This window comes from Elephantulus edwardii, unplaced genomic scaffold (genome assembly GCF_000299155.1).
Source record: "Elephantulus edwardii isolate Elephantulus edwardi_28Jun2011 unplaced genomic scaffold, EleEdw1.0 scaffold00012, whole genome shotgun sequence".
In the NCBI taxonomy this organism is placed as follows: Eukaryota; Metazoa; Chordata; class Mammalia; order Macroscelidea; family Macroscelididae; genus Elephantulus; species Elephantulus edwardii.
Window position 1 is genome coordinate 5443757 of NW_006399762.1, and position 22056 is coordinate 5465812.

The 22056-nt window shown below is 37.8% G+C and overlaps 1 protein-coding gene across 1 annotated transcript in view; it reads left to right on the forward strand.

The window, feature by feature from the left end:
• The window catches only part of TNIP3 (TNFAIP3 interacting protein 3), a 188672-nt gene that overhangs the window by 53471 nt on the left and 113145 nt on the right, over window positions 1-22056 (forward strand). Inside the window, exon 3 of the mRNA XM_006881132.1 lies at window positions 17713-17833. Within this exon, the coding sequence (XP_006881194.1) occupies window positions 17713-17833 (121 nt within the window). The remainder of the gene's footprint in view (window positions 1-17712; window positions 17834-22056) is intronic.

Genomic DNA, 22056 nt, shown 5'->3' on the forward strand with positions numbered 1-22056 from the left:
ATTTCTCCTCATAGAACCCAGCCTTCTGGATAATCTGTTCTGCATACAGGTTGAAAAGATATGGAGACAGGACACATCCCTGGCGTATGCCCTTCCCAGTTTTGAACATGCAGTGTTTCCTTGCTCTGTTCTGATGACTGCCTCTTGGTCCATGATCACGTGTTCTGGGATTCCCATTTTTCTCAGAGTCAGCCACAGTTTGTTATGATCTGGGCTCTGTCCAACCCTGCGCCATCTTTACCACCTCTGACTTTCGAGCCCATTTCTGCAGTCACTGTGTCACTCTATCTTGTTGAAGATTTTCTTCTCTTTCACTGACCCTTTTTAAGCATGGTGTCCCTTTCTAAGGAATAGTCAACCTTTCCTAATAACATATCCAAAATTTGTGAGACAAAACTTTGTTACCTTACCTTCAACAACCACTCTAGATGCACTTTCCCCAACATATATCTGTTTGTACTTTTGGCAGTTCACAGATATTGAGGACTCTTCTCCTACACTGTACAACTCAAAGGAATTGATTTTTCTTCTGTTGTTCTTATTCATTGCCCAGCTCTCAGAAGTATAGCAATTGATTGAAAAGACCATGGCGTGAATCAAGTGTGTACATTTATCTTCAAACTGACATCACTGTTCCTCAGTAATTTCGATATCTCCCTGACAGTAGGCTTACCGAACACTATATGTTTCTTGATCTTCTGGCTGCTGGTGTCAAGGCTGTTGATTGTGGATCCAAGTAAGATGAAATTGTTGATAATTTCAATCTTTTCTCCACCTATGATAATGTTGAGTGTTTTATTAGTCTATTGGTGAGGATTTTTGTCTTCTTGATGTTGTGAAATCCATAAAGAAAACTAAATTCTTTCTTTTTTTAAAAAAAAGGCCAAATTTGGGGCCTGAAACTTGAAGTAGATCTAAATTAATGAGGAAGATGGTGAAATGAGTCTTCAGGCCTTGTGCCAAGCACCGGGACCAAAGATCCAACTAAGCCCCTGTTGGTGCCTTAATACCCATGTCAGGGATCCCATGCTGCCATGCCATAGACCTTAGCTAGAGCCAGAGGAGTCTGTCCTACACCATGATATTTATATGCCTCATTGGTTTTTATGGTTTGCTGTTAGAGATGCAACATCTTTCTGTCAGTACATGGTATTGGGGGAATGATTTGTATGTTGTTAAGCTCTGGTGTCCTAGTGGCTAGGAAGGTACACTGCAATCCCAAAGGCACATAGTTCAAGGCAACCAGCTGCTCCATGGAAGAAGGATGGACAATCTCCTCCCATGTGATTAACTGCATCTAAAAACTGCTGGAGGGTCAGCTGTAGGTTGGTTCCAACTTGATGGTGCAAAGAAAACAACAATTACTTTATAGCTTAGGTATGTATACACCTAACAAATTTCCAACTGTACTTCATTCCTGCACAGCAGTATATTCCAATAGTAAACCGTACATTCTTCAGAGAAACGCAGGTTGCACTAAATGCGATTTACAGCTTTGTGTGCCATTCCAGTTCTTCAACAGCAAAGTATACTTTCTTTTTGGAACACACCATTGCATAAGTTTTCACCTGAAGTTTGGTCTTGAATTTCATCTATCTGTCAGTTCATTGAATTGCGGGAATAATGTGTGTGTTGTTAAGCTCTGGTGTCCTAGTGGCTAGGAAGCTACACTGCAATCCCTGCTCTTAGTGCAGCATTTGTCTGTCAGTTTGTTCTACTTGGGTAACTTGTGGGTTGCTGTGTTACTGGAAGCTATGCCACCAAAGTTTCAAATGCCAAACAGCTCACCCATGGTGGGAAGATTTTGGCAGAGTTCCCAGGTTAAGACAGTCTAGAAATCAAGATTAATCATTCATGTCTGAAATAAAAGGCTTCTGTAAGCTCTATGAACAAGAAATAAATATAGGCAGCTGTAGAATTAGAGATGAAGAGACAATTGGAGAAGTCTCTCAAAATGAGGAGAAACAGCTAAAAACATCCTTTAATAATTGGAATGTGTACTTTATGAAACACAAATGTAGAAAAACTGATAGTTGTAAAACATGAAATGGGTTGTATGACGATCACCATTCTAGGCATTACCCCAAATCTCTGTAAATGTTCATTAAAATTAATAAAATTTAATAAAAAAAACCCACAAAAAGCATTCTAGGCATTATTAGTGAAATGAAATGAACCAGCATGGGTTGGAATGAACAACTGAGGATGAATGGTGCTGCACTCATAGTGAAAGGAAAATTTTAAGATCTATCCTAAAGTACAATGTTATGAGTGATAGGATACTATCAGTACTCATACAAGGAAGACCTGCTAATATGAATGTTATTCAAATATATGCATCAATAACTAAAGCCAAAGAGGAGGAAATTGAGGAATTCTACCAAATTTTACATTTCAAAATATTACAAACATGGAGCTAAGATGCATTAATAACTATTGGTGACTAGAGTGTAAAAGTTGGAGACATTTGAGGAGGGAATAATAATTGCAAAGTATGGTCTCGGTGGTAGAAATGAGGCTGCACATCTAATGGACTGAATTTTGTGTGTTCAATGATTTTTCCACAGAAACTATACATATATATATTTAGATTGCACAAGTATCAGATTTATTGAATCTATGAAAAGAATCAATGGAGAAGCTGAACATCTGCAGTCAAAACCAGGCTTGACTGTCGAACAGACCGTCAATTACTTATGTGCAAGTTCAAATTGAAGCTGAATAATATAGAAACAAGTCCACAATAATAAAAATACAACCTTGAATTTAATCCCATCTGAATTTAAAATCATCTCCAGAAGAGATTGGAGGCATTGAACACCAATGATCAAACGCCACTTGAGTTCTGGGTTGACATCCATGAAGAGAACAAATGGTCATTTCAAAGATAGAGGAGAAAGAAAAAACCAAAATGAATGTCAGAAGAGACCCTGAAAATTACACTAGAGTGTTGAGAAGCCAAAATAAAAGGAAGAGATGCTGAAGTAAAAGATTTGAACTAAATATTTCAAAGGGCAGCTCAAGAAGACAAAGCAAAGTAATATAATGGAATGTGCAAAGAACTCAAACTGGAGAATAAAACAAGGGAGATAGAAACTAGCTAAGCATGTCTCAAGTTGAAAGAACTGAAAAACAAACCCAAGGCTTGAATTACAATAATGAGAGATACTACAGGCAAAATGTTGAATGGTCTAGAAAGCAACAATATCAGGTGAAAGGAATACACAGGGCCACTGTACCAAAAAATATTTAGTTGAGGTTGAATAAATTCATGAAGTGCCATAAGAACAAGAGCCAATGGTAATGATGGAAGAAATTCAAGCTGCACTAAAGGCATTGGGAAAAAAAATAAGGCTGCAAGGAATCAAGCAAATGCCAACTGGCATGTTTTAGCTAACAGATGCACCCCTGGATGTATTCACTAGTCTATGCCAGAATATTTGCAGGACAGCTGCTTGGTAAATGGACTAGAAGAAATTAATTTTTCTTCACATTTCCAAGAGAGGTGATCAAACAACCTGAAAATTGTTCAATGATATCATTAATATCACAATAAAGCAAAATATTGCTGATGATCATATAAAATGAAAACAAACAAAAACCCAAACTAGAACAATACATTGACAGAGGACTGTGAGAACTTCAAAAAGGGTTTAGAAGAGGCCATGGTACTAGGTCTATCATTACTGATTTGGATGCTATCTGAACACAGAAAATAAAAGAAGAATTTCTATTTTTTAATGTTTATTGACTATGCAAAGGCATTTGAGAGTATGGATCATAACACTATGGCTTATAGTGAGAAGAACAGAATCCCAGAACATTTAATTATACTCATACTAAACCTATCATTGTTGTTGTTATGTGTCATTGAGTCACATGCAACTTATAGAGACCCTATATACAATAGTTCTGACCCATGCCCTATCCTGAGCCAGTATCAGTGTCTCTGACACACCTACCCCCATTACCCCAGTTACTGTGTCAATCCATCTCTTCCAGGGTCTTCCTTTCCTGCTCTGGCCCTCCAATCTTCCACGCATGTCTTTCTCCAAAGCCTAGTCTCTCTTGGCCACATGCCCAAAGTAAGAGCTTCAAAATCCTTGCCTCCACAAAGCAGCTTGATTTCACCTTCTCCGTGATCGACCTGTTTGTTCTCTTGATGATCCATTGTATGTTCAATATTCTTCTCCAGCACTACAACTCAAAGACACTTATTCTTCTTCTCTCATCTATGGTCACTCTCCAGCTCTCTGATGCATAGCAAGTAATTGTGAAGATCATGGCCTGAATCAGTCTCTAGAATGGCATTATTGCTCTTTAATCTATACCTAAAAGCTATTGTTTGCACAGAGCAAGAAAATACTACATTGTTTAAAATCAAGAAAAGTATGTATCAGGGTTACATCTTTTCTCCAAACCTATTCAATCTGTATGCTGAGCAAATAATTCAAGAAGCTGAGAAGACTCATTAACAACAAACATTTTGCAGATAATACAACATTGCTTGATGAAAGTTAGGAGGACATGAAAGACTGTCTGCACATGATTAAAGACTGCAGTCTTTAATATGAATTGCACCTTTTATGATGTTGTTGTTGTTGTGTGCTTTTGAGTCTGAGCTAACCCTCCAGTGGGTTTTCAGAGGCAGGAACTCTCATGAGAGGAGATTACCCATCCTACAAGAAAACAGCTGGTGTGTTTGAACCACATACCTTTGGGATTGCAGCACAGCTTCTTACCACTAAGTCAGATAATTGAGGCATTTGTTTTTAGTAAAGTCTTTTTTCTTATTCACATACCTTCTCTAGGGTCTATATAATTAGGGGTTTAATTCAAAGGTGCTTAAAAAGGTGTTTGAACTTCAAAATACCTTCAAAGCTTGGCTCACTGATACCTGAAATTCTATATCTTATCAGGAAGTTATCTCCCTGGTGCAGTACTCATAACCATTAGCTGTTATCCAATCTTCTTCTGATACAGGTTTGTTATGATTAAGAAGGAAAAACAGAACATATGGATTCAATAGTTAAGGGCAACTAAGGACAGAGGATGTACTTGTTCACATATTTTTAATATAAGTTTCTCCTCTTTTAATATTGTCATACATTCTGTTAATCTAGCTGGTCTTGGTTGTTTGCTTCTTATCAAATGTTTAATAACCACTATTAAGCTCTGGAAATACAATTATAAGCAAGATAAAGCTGCTCCTTACCTCCATGGAGTTTATAAATGTGATAGAGAATATAAACACAATTACAATAATATGCAATGTGTTATACTTGGAAATATATAGTTAGAGTATCTCACTCAAACTATAGTCCTTTGTTCTCCAAGAAAATGGCATTCCAGGAAAGAACTGGAGGATGGCTAACCTTTATCCAGGCAAAGAGGCCAAACTAAGAATGAATCAGACTATGTCCTTTTTTATTTTTTTAATTTATTTTGTAAAAGGGATATGAGTAGTGCCACCAGCAGCTTCTACAGATCATATTATGAAATTCACAAGCTTTGAACCCACTTGAAAGAACAAAACAACAGCAACTCATTGTGTCTGTTGGAACCCATAGCAGTCCAGTGTGTTACAGAATAGAAGTGTTCCACAGGGTCATCTTGCCTCTGATTGTTAAGGACAAGTGACCTGGTGGTACAGAGTGTAAGGTAAGAAGTTCAAATCCACCAATTTTTCCTTGAGAGAAAAATGGGCATTCCCTTTTTGTAAAGATTTACAACCTCAGAAAACTAATAGAGGGTCACTATAAGTTAAAACCAACTCCTTTGGCAGTGGGTTTAATCTTTAAGAAAACAAATAACTATGACTTCCTTCTGAGGCACCATTGAGTAGGTTCAAACCACCAACCTTTAGATTAATGATCAAGTGCAGACCCTTTTTGAGACTTTCGGGTCCCACTGCTTCATTTTGTTGGGCACCCTTATGTTGATTTTGATGCATAGTGACTCCATGCAACAGAGAAGAATGGCCCCACAAGAGTTTTTCTGTCTGTGTATTAAGTTAAAAAAGTAATAATGTTTTAAAAATTTTATCTTATACAAAGTTCATAAAGTTTATATACACTGTTCTTCACACTGGACCTTTCCCTTTTCCTTTATCAATCCCTCCCCCACCCTTCAAATTTTCAGCCCTATGTTTAAGCTCCTCTTTGGTTCCTCATACACACTCTACAATAATAGTCCTGTACAGTATTTGTCTTTATGAGACTGCGTTAGTTCACTTATCAGAATGCTCTCCAGTCCCTCCCATGTTTGGTAGTAATTTACAAAATCATTGATCCTACAAGTTGCATAGTATTCCATTGTGTGAATATACCATAATTGCTCAATCCATTCCATTGTGGTTGGACATTTGTGCTGTTTCCATGTTCTTGTGATGGTGAATAATGCTGCTATGAACATTGCTGTTTGTACCTCAGTTCTCATTTTCTCAGGGTATATTCCAAGCTGGGTCATGAAATTTCTATGTTCAGCTTTTTTTTTAGGAAACACCAAACAAACTGCCTTCCAGAGTGGTTGCATCATTTTACAATCCCACCAAAAATGTATAAGAGTTCCTTATTTCGCCACATGCTCTCCAACATTTATTACATGCTTAAAATCTCTAGCAATAAGTGATGGAATTCAAAACCATAAAGATATAGCATCTTACTCCAGCAGCAGTGGCAAGGTTTAGCAGGACATCAAAATATATATTTTTTAAAGCATTGTGTATTCCAAGCCTATATCCTATCTCAAACTATCTTTTTGTCTAAGTGAATTGCATTGTTTCACCAGTGCAGCACAGTCCCAATAACTAAGTTAAGCCTATTTCAGTAAGATACATGTAGGAGGCTGTGATTTCCACAGAACTATGTTCACTGGTAATCTTTCACTGGTGCTTGAACCAGCCCCTATAACCTCTTTCCTTCTTTCTCTGGTCCTCAGCCCGCTCATTCCTCTGGTGCTCAATCATGGAGAGTTTTGGCGTGGGTAGGCAGCATCAGTACAGTGACCTGACACAACCCAAAAGTAGAGAAGATAAACAGTGGTCCAGCCTAGACTGCAGATGAAGGGCAGTAAAAGGACCCATGTTTATAAGAAATACCCCCCTTCCTTTCTCAGGGCTTTCATTTCAGACATGTAAATACAATTTTTAAACAAATATTTAAATTGTTGAACCACATAGCCTTGGGTAGAACTTAGGAAATATTCATTCTTGCCTGAAGCCAATAATATTTTAGAAATTCTCTTCTACTAATTGTCATCTGCTATCTCATTATGACTCTTTAAAAATTATTAATATAATAAAGATAGCAGGACTTAACTTAAATACACATACACAGAGTAACTTCTTATCAAGTAATTTATTTCTCCCAAAATAGCCAACAGCAGATAAGTGTGCAAATTATGATAACGAAAAAGAAAAACCTTAAAATGCAGTGCTTGCTTTTTTTTTTTTCTTTCTCATTGTGGGTCACCATAGGTTACAATTCCTGGCCTTTTAAAATATTGGAAGCATTTCCATTATAGAAGAAATGGCTATAGATTTTTTCCTTGTCTCATATTTGAAAATGTGTTTTTTGCTCCAGAATCTCCACTAAAAAGGCTGAGTTTATGTCAAAAGATCAAAGTAGAAGATTTGGCATTTGCAGCAGGGCTGAGTGTATGGAGGAAGGAAGAATAGCTTTGCTAGTTGTGATTTAACCCCTCAGAGCCTCATTGCTCTAATTTTAATTTTTGGGTTGTTTCCAAGACTGTGTTTATCTGTTTTGTCTATTTAGTTGAACTCTTTTTTTTTTTTTTGGAAGTTTGTACTATTTGCTAATAATAATAAAACAAAGCAATAACATGCAACCATCAAAATCAAGGTTCCTAGGTTTTGCCTGCGCGCTCACCGTGAGAGATGATTGCCCATTAGAAGTCCAGTGGTCTCAAAGCAGAGACGTAGTCCCTGCACACACAGTGCAAACAGTTAAGAAGGTTGGCTGTCAATCAAAAAGTTGCAGGTTTCAATCCATCCAAAAATGTCTGCAAAGAAAGATCTGAAGATCTACTTCAAGAAAATCGGCCATTAAAAATTCTGTGGTGCACAGTTCTAATCTGATACACATAGGGTCACCATGAATAAGAATTGATTTGATAGCAACTAAGTGGTTATTTCAATTTGTTAAAGTATAGACATCCAGTGATATTAATGCATATTTTTTTAAGTTTTAAAAACTTAACTCACACAAACATAATCTCCAACATTTATTTCAACTCATTAGTTAAAAAGGACTCTAGAAAGATAGTAAGACTCATTCAAAGAGCATTGAAGAGCTATATTGTTGTTATGTGCCATTGAGTCGCCTATGACTCATAATGACTCTATGTGCAACAGCCCTGAACCCTATTCTATCCTGTGCCAATTTTATTGTCTTTGACACATCTACCTCCAGTACCCCAGTCACTGAATCAATCCATCTCATCAAGAGTCTTCCTCTCCGGTGCTGTCCCTCCACCCTCTCAAGCATGACGTCCCTCACCAAGGACTGGTTCCTCCTTGCCACATGTCCAAAGTATGACAGACAAAACGTCAGAATCCTTGCCTACAAGGAGCAGCCTAGTTTAACCCTCTCTAGGATGAACCTGTTTATTCTCTTAGCAGTTCATGGTATAGTCAATAATCTTATCCAACACCATAGCTCAAAGACATCAATTTTCCTTCTATTATCCCTAGTCATTGCCCAGCTCTCTGATAAATAGCAAGTGATTGCAAAGACCATGGCCTGGATCAGGCGCACCTTAGTCTCCAGAGTGACACCATTGCTCTTCAGTACTTTGGCGAGGTCTCTAACAGCAGACTTTCCCATCGTAATAGATCTTTTAATTTCCTGGCTGCTGGTGTCAAGAGTGTTGATTTTGGAGCCAAGCAAACTAAAGCTGTTTACATTCTCAGTCTCTTCACTATCCATCACGAAGCTGCCAATCAACCCAGTGGTGAGAATTTTTGTTTTCTTGATATTGAGTTTCAATCCATATTGTAGGCTGTAGTCCTTGACCTTTTGCAGCAAACATTCCAGATCCTCCTCAGTTTCAGCAAGCAGGGTCGTGCCATCTGCATAACTCAGATTCTTGATAAGTCTTCCTCCAATCCTGATGCCACATTTCCCCTCATAGAGCTCAGCCTCCTGGATAATCTGTTCTGCATACAGATTGAAAAGGTATGAAGATAGAACACATCCCTGACATACATCCTTCTCAATTTTGAACCATGCAGTATTCCTTGCTCTGTTCTGATGACTGCCTCCTGGTCCAAATATAGTTTTTGCACAAGTACGATCAAGTGTTTTGGGATTTGTAGAAGAGATGTTTATAATCAATTCGGTTCAAGAACATTAGAAAAGATTTCCAGGTTAAATAAAAAAACTGATTTGGTTAATATCCTACAAGGCAGTAAAAGAACAACTTTTAGAGTTATTGCTTCTATTGGACAGAAATCTATGCATAGCGTGTAACTAACTCCATAGTCTCTGAATCATAATCAAATAGTAAAATGTAAATAGTAGAATAATCTTTGGATGAATTTGTTAAACAGTGACAATAAAAAGACATGCTGCTTCATTTGCCTTATTGAAAAATATTTTGGAAAGTTTTGCACTAATGATCTTTGAAATGTAACAAAAGTCTCAGAGGTACAAAATCTGGTAATCATTCACCTTTCTCTCTGATTGTCCGCTGGAGGGAGTTACCAGACTCCATGGTTTCACAATGATAGTGTAGAGAGAAATAAACGCATATATAACTTATGAGAAACAAAATAACAAAGTGTTATGGCTACACTGATTTTACCTTCTACCAGACTGGTAAAAGTTATTTCATATTAATCTTGTTTCTTTTTTACTTTCTTTGTTGTTATCCTTGTGAGTGAAGAATGGGAAAGAGGGATGATAAAGAAGGAGACTTGTATCTTATACAGTGTAAAGTGAGCCTTGTGTAAATCATGTGTCCAATAGAGATTTTCCCAGATTCCATTTAATCCCATCACCTTCCTCTCAGTGAATGCTTAGCCTAATATGTCCTCTGTCATTTTCTTTCCACCTGAAATTTAATAGAGAGTGTACTTCAAATGAAGATTCTAATAATATGGTTTAATAAAGTCATTTATTAATTTTCCTTCATGGATAAAGAAATTTAAAATGTGCACTTGGAAAAGAAAGCATTATAAAATTTGATTTTAAAGTTATACTTCATGACAGTAACTAAGATTGAATCAGTAGTTTATAGGAGTCAAGAATTTGATAAAAACTATGTACTCTTCTGGATAAAGATAACATAAAAAAAGAAATGATGCCTTTAAGTTATGGTGTGGGACAAGAATGCTGACTATCCTACAGATTGCCGAAAGAACAGATATGTCTTGGAGAAAGCGCAGCCAGAGTATTCCTTGGATTACAAAGCTTCATCTCACATACTTTGGGCATCTTTCTAGGACAGCCTATTGTTTGGAAAGGGACATCACATTAGGAAGGTGGAGGATCAGCAAAAATGAGTAAGACCCTCAACTAGATGGATTGACACTGTGACTTTGGCAATGGATTAAAGTGTGACAGAGTTAATGAGAATCTGTTGTTCAGAGGGTCATTATGAATTGTACTCAACTCAAAGGCACTTAAATACGACAAAGGACACAACCTAGATCTTAAGTCATTGGAATCTTAACCTTCACCTCATCAGCTGAATAGAGTCAAAGAACAGATCCTGAGGATAGAAAGTACCCAACTCAACATGCCGTCCCCATTGAATCAGAACCAGCTCATAGCTGAGCTTTCACGGAGTTTCCAAAGCCATAAATAGCATGAATGAAGATTGCCTAACTTTCTGCTTTGAAGCCACTCCTTATAGTTGTAGGACAACTCCCTACAGACTACAACATCAGAGCTCCCAAATAAGTATCCAGTGGCACAGAATAGAACAGGGTTCAGATCTTTTGTTCATAGCGTTATGAGTCATACTTGATTCAATGGTACCTAGCAACAACAAAATTAATACAGGACTTGTTCTAAAGTTTGCTAGAATATTTTCTTCTTAAAAATCTTTTGAAAACCTCACATCATAATGTTATAGTGACAAAAGAACTATGTTGAATGTAATTATTTTGTGATCTAAAAAAAAGCAAGGCTTACCAATTTTCATTAATTCTGCCCTCAATTTTCGGAATATTAACCTTTGTTGGGAAGAAAGAAAATTATTTACATAGTACCTTCTACAAAAACAGATCAAGGGACAACTAAAAATAATAAAGTTTAATAAATGTCACTAATTAAAAACAGAATTAAAATATTTTAGCCCCTAAATTCTTACATTAATTAAAGAATAAAACTAAGATACTAGCAGTTGTAAAAATCCACAGAGATGTCATAGCTGTCTTTTTTTGAAGGCATGATTAAACCTTCTGATTATCTTTTGAACCAAATTAATGCTCTTGTAATTTTAAAATTATTTCTCTTTATTTCAGAAATACAGAAAAAATTTTGGTCACCCCTTTCTAAACTCATTTGTTTGAATATTTACTGCCTATGTCTGGTCCTCAGAATCATAATAATAGTATTAATAATGGCGCATCCGCAGACGGTCTGGCACTGTCCTAGCTTTAATCCTACTGATGTCCCCGCAAAAGATATGTTGAATACCTGACCTTGTACTTGTGGATATGATCCTTGTTTGAAATAAGGTTCTTCTTTTATTATGTTACTAAGCATATACCAATACAGGATGGATCCTAAACCTAATCACTTCGGAGTTATTAAAAGACCAGAATAGCTACAGAAGCATACAGAGAAAGGCAGAAGCCACATGATTGTCATCTCCAATGTCTATGCGAAGATCATTCTTGGAGTGCCAAGACAACAAAGAATGCCTAGCAATACCAATAATGAAGGAATCAAAGCTATCAAGACCCTAGATTTGGATGGCTTAGTCTCTAGAACTGTGAAGAAATAAATAGCTGCTCTTTAAAGCTCCCATTGGGTTTTAAAGGACTGTTATTTGCATTACAGAAATATTAGGTATTTGTGTTATAGCAGCACTAGGAAATGAAAATACATTTTTTTTAAATTTTTTTTTTTACAAAATGGGCTAATAGTATTTGAAGATAATGAAGGATTTTCTTTAGACCTTGTTACAGTCACTTCTATAACCTTATTTACATTTTAGTGAATCACAGTGCTTAGTTTAGAAGTTTCATATGCAAGTTCTGAATCATTCTTATTATAGGAACAATGACAGTTACAATGGAAAGATAACAATGGACACACATCCTAATTGAGGCATGGTCACTGGGACTTCAAAGCTTCCCCTGTTCTTCCAGTCCCCAGTTTGATTCCTGACCATGATAGTTCCTGCCAGTCAGTTAACCTAGAGATCCACCATCTCTAGAGCTGGGGCCAAAAACACTTCACTTCCAGTCCTAACTGTATTCTTCTTTTTCTCCTTAGTGTCACTTCCTCTTTTCTTGAGATAGTAAAAGTCACTGAATCTGTAGTCACTGCACAAACTTCACTCTGCATCAAGCTAGGGATCCAACATTTCACACAGGGGTTCCCTCTTCTTAACCTCTCATCTGTGAGACATGTAGTCAACCACACTCACATGAGAGAGAGAGGGCTCTGCTCAGAGACAGAGCCTTCATCCACCCATCTAAGCAAAAAGGTTTGATTTTCAGCAATAAGTAGACATAGTTTGAAAATCATCATGGTGTGCATTTCTGTAAAGTCAGTGAGTGTTTTGCAATAGGAAATGCTTAGTGGATTATTGTGGAATAATAACTAACCACATGATTCAAGTACAAAAGAATAAAGCAGCCATGTGTTGCCATTCTGAAGCTGCTATAGTGTTTCCTTGCTTAACTTTATCACTCCAGAGACTTTAAGACTTCTTGGGTGGTCCAAACCATTAAGCACTCAGCTGCTAGCCAAAGAGTTAGTGGGATGAACCCAGACATTTCTCAGAATATAGGTTTAGCAATCTGTTTCAAGCCTTGATAACTCTATGAAGTGGTTCTACTCTTGTGTTTGAATCAACTTAACAGTAGATAACAATAACATTAACATTAGTTTGTTGGCATTGAACTGTAAACCAAATCACTAGTGATGAAATATAATCAATGGCACCAAAATGAAAAGCCTAGTGGTCTGCTTCCATCAACATTACAGTCAAGAAAATTCTTTGGGTCAGTTTTACATGCCACACATGGGGTCACCAGTAGTCAAAATCAACTCAAGGCCAATGGGGTTTACTTTTCTTCTTATGAGTCTGAGATTACTTGTATACATTTTTAAATACATATCTAATTGAATGATGATGTTTGTTGTTGTTTTTGTTGTGTACCAGTGAGTTAGAACCAACCATAACTGACCCTCCAGTGAGTTTTCTGAGGCAATTAATCACACGAGAGGAGATTGCCCATCCTTCTCCTGCAGAGCAACTAGTGGATTCGATTCACATGCCTTCGGGATTGCAGTGCAGCTTCTTGCCGCTAGGCCAGCAGTGCTCTCTGATTATATTTGACCCAATGATATTGGTGTTCTGAGATTAACCCCATCATGGAGTCACATTTGCCCAGTAACAAGTATTTCCTGAGTGTCTACTATATGCCAGGAGACAGAATGGGAGTCAGTAAAAGCAGTCAAAGGCACTTTCAAGGAACTTCATATGGGCTTAAGAAGCACTATTGCCATAGTGCATTATGGCTAACTGAAAGATTAGTGTTTCAAATCCACCAGTTACTCTGAGGGAGAAAGATGGGAAATTTTTTCTTCTACACATTTACCGCTTTGAATACTCAATAAAAAGTTGCTATGAACTGACTCCTCAGCAGTGGGTATATAGACTCTGGTGAGAGAGCACAGGAGGGGAGTGGGTAAACAAAGACTCAAAATATTATCATCATAAATATTACAAAGAGAAAATAAGACCTAAGTAAGGGATAGGAGTGATGAGAATGACTCTTGTGGCCAAGTGGTAAGGGGTTGTGTTGTCAACTCATAGGCACACAGTTCAAATCCACCAGCTTCTCCAAGGGTGAGAGACAGACAATCTCTTCTCATGCTATTTATAGCCTCTGAAAACCTGCTGGAGGGTCAGCTATGAGGTGGTTCCAACCCGATGGCACATAGCAAGTGATAAGAGTAAAAGGACTCCTGACGGTAAAAGGGGTTAAACCCCTCAGCTGTAAACCTAACCGCTGGCAATTCAATTCGACAAGTTCCTAGGGGGAAAAGCACCTGAATTCTGCAATCTGCTCCTGGAAAGATGTGCAACATTGGCAACTCTATGGGGCAGTTCTACTCTTGTATATGAGGGTGCTATGAGTCTAAATCAACTCCAAAACAAACAACAAGGGTTACAGCAGCATAAGAACTATTTCAGATCAGTTAATCAGGAAAGACTTCTCTGAGAAAGTGATATATGACACAGAGCTGGAATGAAGCAGAAGAGAAAAAACAAAGACCCTACAATGGAAATTGTGTTTGGCATGTTCCATAAACAGTATTAGTACAAATATGGCTGGAGAAAAAAAGAGCAGAGAGGAAGGAAGTAGCAGATGAAATCAGAAAGGTGGGAAAGGAGCCAGTATTGAGACATGTGGTTCATAATGAGCATGTCAAACTGATCCTTTCTGGAGCTGAAACAGCTCAGGAAGATGTGTGCCAGAAATAGATCAACAACAAAACCATTGTGACATTCTGGCAGGCAGGTCTTACTCAGAGTGGGTCATAGAGTATCCACAGGGTTTTATTTACAGTATAGTCCAATTCTAAAAGTACTTGAGAATATAATTACTCTGACTGCAGGATTTGGGGAAATTACCCGAGGAATTGTGTGTATGTTCTATTTTTTAATAAACCTTTATGGTTGAGCCAAACTGAAGGACATGCATATGTAATCTTTGAGACCGTGAATCATTATCAATAATGTAGTTAATATCTCAGAATGGCTTCACATGTAGAACAGGTATAATAACAGCATGCAAGAATATAAACATAAATGTAAATGTAAATGAAGATAAAGGTAAATATGAAGGTAAAGTGTATTACTTGGGGATTATTAGAAGAAGCAGTGCTACCAACCAACCTAAAGGCAAATGGTTCAAATCCACCAACTGCTCTGTGGGAGAAAGATGGGCAGTCTCCTCCCGTGAGATTTACTGACTTTGAAAACTTGCTAGAAGGTCAGCCATGAGTCAGTTCTGACTCAAACAATTATAAATTCCTGGAACAATAAAGCTAGTTCAAAAGAGAATGATATTTCATTAGAAAGGCATGGAGTCTTTCATAGAATACAAGGGTAGGAATGCAGTCAGGCCTGGGTGGTGGTGTTAACCATTGTCAGTTTTGGCCCCTGATCCTTGTTCACCCTGTGCACAATGGAATTAAATTCTGCCTGGTCAAAAACCCCCTGATCAGACGCAGATCAGATTGTTGGTGATTCATGGGATTCTCCTCCCCTCCCACTGGCTAATTTTAAGAAGTACATTGTCAAGTCTTCCTTCCTTGCCTTTCTTAGTTCAAAAGGTTCACCTGTTCAGCATCATAGCAGCACATAAGCCTGCACTGGCAGATGGTAAGTGGGTAAGTAAGTAGTGCTTTGTCTAGGAATTAAACCTGGGCCTCCTCTATGGGGAGTGCTATAGTGGCTTGGTGGAAGGGAGTGTGCAGCTAACCCAATGTTGTTGTTATGGTTGTTGTTATTGTTGTTGTTGTTCATTACCTTTGAGTGGATCATGATTCATAGTGACCCCATGAACAGAAGATCTGCAGCCCCTCCACAGGTTTCTGGAAGCATTTTATTTAGGAAGTGGTTGCCACTCCTGTTCAAATTCACCAGCTGCTCCATGGGAGAATGATGGACAGTCTCCCTCCATGTGATTTACTCCCTCTAAAAATCTGCTGGAGGGTCAGTTATTGGTCAGTTCTAACTCAACGGTATAGAACAACTGCTTTATAAAAGGCAAAGGTTTTGTCATGAAACCATCACGGCCTCAGTCAGTTCTTAACCCACTAATATGTAGAGCGCCGGTGGCTTATTGGAAAGCAATGCTAACATCAAAGGTATGTGATTTAAAATCACCAACTGCTTCATGGAAGAAAGATAAGTAATGTCGTCTCCATGAGATTTACTGCCTGTGAAAAGTTATTGGAGGGTCAGGTATTGCAACCTGACTATACATATCAACAAGAATGTCAATACTAATTCATGGCAATCCTCTCATTACCTCTCAAGGCTGTAAATCCTTAGGAGAGGAGCCTGACAATCTTTCTTCCACAGAGTAGCTTTTTAGTTAACAGATCAATATATAATGTTCCATAAACTGCAGTACCAAGGCTCTTAGAAAGGCCTTAGAAACAGCTTTTTCAAAACTAAAAAATTGCCATGGCTCTTTTATTTCTCATTTCAGCTTCTCTACCCATCTGTTTCATTCTCAGCTCTGTCTGTGTGTGTAAGAAAATATCATTGGACAACTTTGAATCAGTTGTTTCTGTTGTTGATGCAATCAGTTATATGCATTTATAAGGGGGGGCATGATACAGGATAGGTCAGGGTTCAGGTCAGCTATTCAGAGAGTCACTATGAATTGTATTCAACTCAACAGCACCTAACAACAATTTGCATTTATTAAGCAGGCAAATTCAACAAATGGAGTGATGGGGATTACACAACATAATTGATGCAAATAATTCACAGAATCACACACATGAAAATGTTGGCTTGGCAAATATCGGGTTTGCTGTACTTAAAAACATTTTTTAAATGCAAAAACTAACTTGGAAAAAATAAAAATACAATTGGGGAAAAGGAAAGAAATACTCTACACTCCAAGAGGTTATTTTTAGAAAGTGATAAGTAATAAGGCAGACAAAAAAAATTAAATAAATACTTGATGAAAAATCACACAAGAGATGCATTTTATTGAGAGTTGCCTTCGAATTACAGAATTTCTCCATCATACCAACATGATATAAAGGGAGCGGGGGAAATATATTTGAGTCAGATGAATTGGTTTGAACTTCAGCATTATCAGTTAGTGGTCATGTGACTCAGTTCTCTCTAGTTCCCAGCTAAATAAAGCAATTGAATTAGATTTTCTTTCAAGCAGTTGCCAGGTAGACTTTCATAGAATCTTTCTGCTTTGTAATAATTGATTAGAAATTTGTCTTTAGAATAACTGAAAGCATAAAGCAAATAACAGAAAATGTGCTACTGAAGAAGCCTATAGACCTGTTTAGTCTTGACCTATTAATAATTAGCAGTTTGGCCTTACATAATATAGAAAATTGCTTAAATCTTCTAGGCCTAAGTGTTTTGGGCTGTAAAGCAATGGCTGCTTCAGTGAATTCTTGTGATCAATGAGCAAGAAAATGTATGCTAAGCACCTGACTCACGTGTGTGTTTAAGCCTTATTATTATTGCTGTCAAATTTTGAAAATTCTTGAAGTCATCTGCGTCATCTTTATCCTTTTGCATAAATATTCAAGGAAGTGACAATTATATTCCACCACTCTGCCAAAGTACTCTGATGACGGTCTGGTAAAAACAAAATGAGATTAGAGAGCTGGATTTTCTCAAGAAAATTAACCTCACACAAATGACAACTCCACACCATCCACAAACTCCCTGTACCCTGAATAATTTATATTAACTTTGTAAACTAGAACTTTCTAATTTCTTTCCCGGCAGATGTGAAAGCATGGAGCTAGATAATAAGATCCGGGATCTAATTGAGAGGAATGCCTCTCCTGGTCCAAAAGGTGTCTGCCCAGAGACCATATCAAGTCATAGAAACCTGTGTTCTCTGAAGGTAAGAAAATACCTTCTTTCTGATTTTTCTCAGTAAGCCCTTAAATAGCTGGTTCATTATGAAGAATTTATGGGAACAGTTTTCAAATCATTTACAGGCAGTCACTACTTCCTTGATGGCTGAGAGGATAAAGTGAATCAGTATAAAACTTCTCTTACTCAGTCACTTCCTGTTACTAAAGACACCCATCATCAAAAAGCACTTTCCAGTTTAAAATGTGATACCAGACAGCAGTGACTACAGGGAAATGAGAGAGAACATACACTAAAAAGAATGTTTCATGCAGTGATAATTTGGGTAGTACTAGGAGTTGGCAGTTTAAAGTCCTCTTAAATTGAGCTACAAAAATCAGCACAAGTGATGCTCGTGTTTTAAGAAAAACCAAGGCTGTGTTTATTAAAGAAACTGTTTTTTAATTTCCTCTTGTTTCAGAATTTTTTTCTATGATACTCTGTATACGCAAGTAAAAGCCAAGGATAAGCTCCAACTAGGAATTTCTGGATGACTTTACAAATGTATTATCTTAAGTGACAGCATATGCTTTTACAATGTGATGACCTCCAGATTAAGGCTAGTCTTTAAATATTACCCCCCCCAAAAAAAAACACCCTACATCAAATATAAGAGGATTTGAAAGTATGACTCATGCAAAAATATTAGATCACTTATACTGCCTTGGTACTTCTTTCTATAGTGATTGACACACATTGTAAAAAATTTATATAGTTAAGCACAGAGATGCTATAGAAATCTTGATGAGACAGATCTATTGTGGAGCTAATCACACTCAAAGCCTGCTACCACAGAGTCAATTCAAGTCACGAAGACTATCCATTGGATCTCTGAGGCTGTATTTCTGTTGTTGCTTTGTGCCATCACGTCAGAACCATAGTGGACTCTCTCGAGGGTTTTCAAAGACAGTAAATGGCATGAGACTGCCCACTCATCTCCCACAAAGCACTGGTGGCTTAGAATTGTGCCTTTGAAATTGCAGAGCAGCTTCCTATCTCAAGGCCACCAGAGCTCCCTTAAGTATTTCTAGGAGGAGACTATAATAATCTTTCTTCCAGGTAGTAGATGGAGGATTCAAACTCCCAACCTTTTCAATTAGCATTTAATGCATTGTTCACCGTGCCACCAGAGTTATATAATGAAGCTTTTAGTTCTCTAATCAGATATTTGCATTTGTATTTAAATTGTAGTCATAAATTTGTATCTGTCTCTTAATGGAGGTTCCTGAATTTTCTAAACCTCAGAAAAGCAATGACTGGGAAATGGCCTGTGGGTCTATCACTCATTGAAGGCAACTCAACTTTTTGAGAGTCTCTGTGTGTGTCTCTCTTTCATTCTTTCTTTCACTCATCTGCTTTATGAATACATTTTTTCTGAGTTATATGTCCTGATTCTTTCTTTCTTTCTTTCATTCTTTCTTTCACTCATCTGCTTTATGAATACATTTTTTCTGAGTTATATGTCCTGACTATTCATTTTGTAAACAAATAGTGTTGTATCAATTCAGGATATAGTCATGTTTCCTGTTTATAATTTATTTGTTTTCTAAAACCAGGCCAGTTACTGTCTCATAGTGACCCTGTGGATGTCAGAAACCTGTGTTGGTTAACGTGTGGCCAATGCCCTGATTCTCCCTTCTCACACAGACAAAGAAATTGTGCCAGATAGAAGAGACTAGAACCAAGCTAGAAGAGTGTACAAAAATTTTAGGGTTTGTTGGGAGAGAAGATTTCAGTGCTTGGAACAGTGAAGTGTAGGCCAGGATTATTTGTTAGAATACATGGCTGACTCCTTGTCTAGGAGTCAGAAGTGAAAGTTAAAAAAAAACCCAAAAAACGTAAGATAGATTTGTTAGAAAGTTACATCACAAATGGAAGAACCTTCCAAAGCAAATATGGGGGAAGAAGCATGCCAACGAGGTGAGGTTGTGTTTGGCATCAGAATTGAAGGAAGACTCATTGACAACCTATGATATGCAGATGACATAACCTTCCTTGCTGAAAGTGAGGAGGGCCTAAGGCATTTGCTACAGAGGGTCAAAGACTGTAGTTTGCAGTATGGATTGAAGTTCAACATCAAGAAAACAAAGATTCTCATCACTGGGCCCACTGGTTAGCAACATGATAGATGGAGAAAGATCAAGATTGTTAACAATTTCAGCTTGCTCAGTTCCACAATCAAGTCTTGGCACCAGTAGTCAGGATATCAAAAGACAAATTGCGTTAGGAAAATCTGCAGTTGGGGACCTCTCCAAAGAACTGAAAAGCAGCAATGTCAGTCTAGAGACTAAGGTGCAACTCTTCCAGGCTATGGTCTTCACAATTACTTCCTATGCATCAGAGAGCTGGACAACGACCAAGAATGACAGCAGAAGAATGTATGCCTTTGAGTTGTGGTTCTGGAGAAAAGTGTTGAACATACTAACAGGTCTGTCCTGGAGAGGGTGAAATCAAGCTGCTCTCTTGAGGAAAGGATTTTGAGACTCTGTATCACGTACTTTGTTGTGTGTGTGTGTTTTTTAATAATATTTTATTTTAATTGTGATTTTAATGAGCATTTACAAAGAAGTTAGATTTTCATTCATTCATTGTTACACGTTTTACCCCTCACCTTTCCTTCCCCATTCACTTAAAAATATTTATACATTGTACTTTGGGCATGTAGGTAGGAGTGACCAGTCCTTGGAGAAGGATATCATGCTTTGAAGGGTTGAGGGACAGCACAGGAGAGGAAGACTTTGGATGAGATGGTTTGACTCAGTGACTGGAATAATGAGGGTAGCTATGTCAGAGACAGTGACATTGGCTCAGGAGAGAGCAGGATTCAGAGCTATTGTGCATAGATAGGGTTGCTATGAATTGTAGTTAACTCAACAGCTCATAACAACAACAGTGACACCTGGGTGGGCCTTGGGACTGGAGCCTGGTCCAATGAGTTGATGCCATGATTATACAAAATTTAGCGGGTGGTTCTCTTTCGGATCACGATTCTCTGAAGTCATTCATGCACCCAAAGAGTCCACTGCTTCTGTCATCATTCATGCACCCAAAACACTAATTCTATTCATGTCAATACCAGCTTTCTGATTCTGATAATTCAGTTCTCCAAGTATAAACTTCTGCCTTTTATCTTCTTGGTTCTCATCTGAACACACTCAGCCAAGTTGTCAGTGGCTAACTTTTATTATTAAATTTTATTCATTTTAATGAACATTTATTTACAGAGATTTTGGGTTTCCATTCATTCATTGTTGCACTATTTTCTCTACCTTCCCATCCTCCCCCCCAGTTCTTTCCTCTCTTTTTTTCCCCCCATCCTTGACAGTCTGTTTTAATTGTCCCATTGAGTGGTTAACTTTTGGAGTTCTGGTGGCATAGTCTGTCTATAGGGAATTATGCTGCTAATTCAAAGGTGGTGCTATCTGGTCGTTTGATTACATCAGCATCTCTTCCAGAGGACTATGGGCTCTATCTTTCTGTGTCTAAAGAAAACCCACTGGAAAGTCAGCTATGAGCCAGTTTCCACTTGATGGTAACGTGTTGAGCTGTTGAGCAAACCTCTTTGGAAGCAGATTGCCAGGCTTTTCTTCAGAGGCACCTCCTGGTGGACTCAAACCTCTCACCTGTAGACGAGCAGTCAAACATGTTAATATTTGCATCACCCAGGGACTCCTTCTTTCTGAAAATATGATCTTTATCTTTAAGATTACAAATGAACAATGAATTCTTAGTAATTATAAGAAGCCAACAAAGCCTTCCTTCTTTCTTTCCCCTTTCCTCCTTTCACTTCCACTCCCAGACCTAATGCATGCATTTCTATGAGAACTATACATGCATGAAAACTATACACTCCTTCAACATCTGATTCTCATCTTTTCTGGATGTTGTTTTTGTTGTTAGATGTCGTCAAGTATGACTCCTAGCAACCCTATGAACAGGCAACTTGAACCCTGCCCTATCCTGTACCATCCTCATCATCTCTGACACACTTTGCTCCATTACCCCAATTACTGCACCATACTGACACAGTGGTGAGAATTTTTATTTCCCTGATATTGAGCTTCAACCTATATTGAAGGCTACAGTTCTTGACCCTTTGCAGTGAATGCTTCAGGTCTTCCTCAGTTTTGGCAAGCAAGGTTGTGTGATCTCTATAATGCAGGTTGTTGATGAGTCTTCCTCCAATCCTGATGCCACACTCCTCCTCATAGA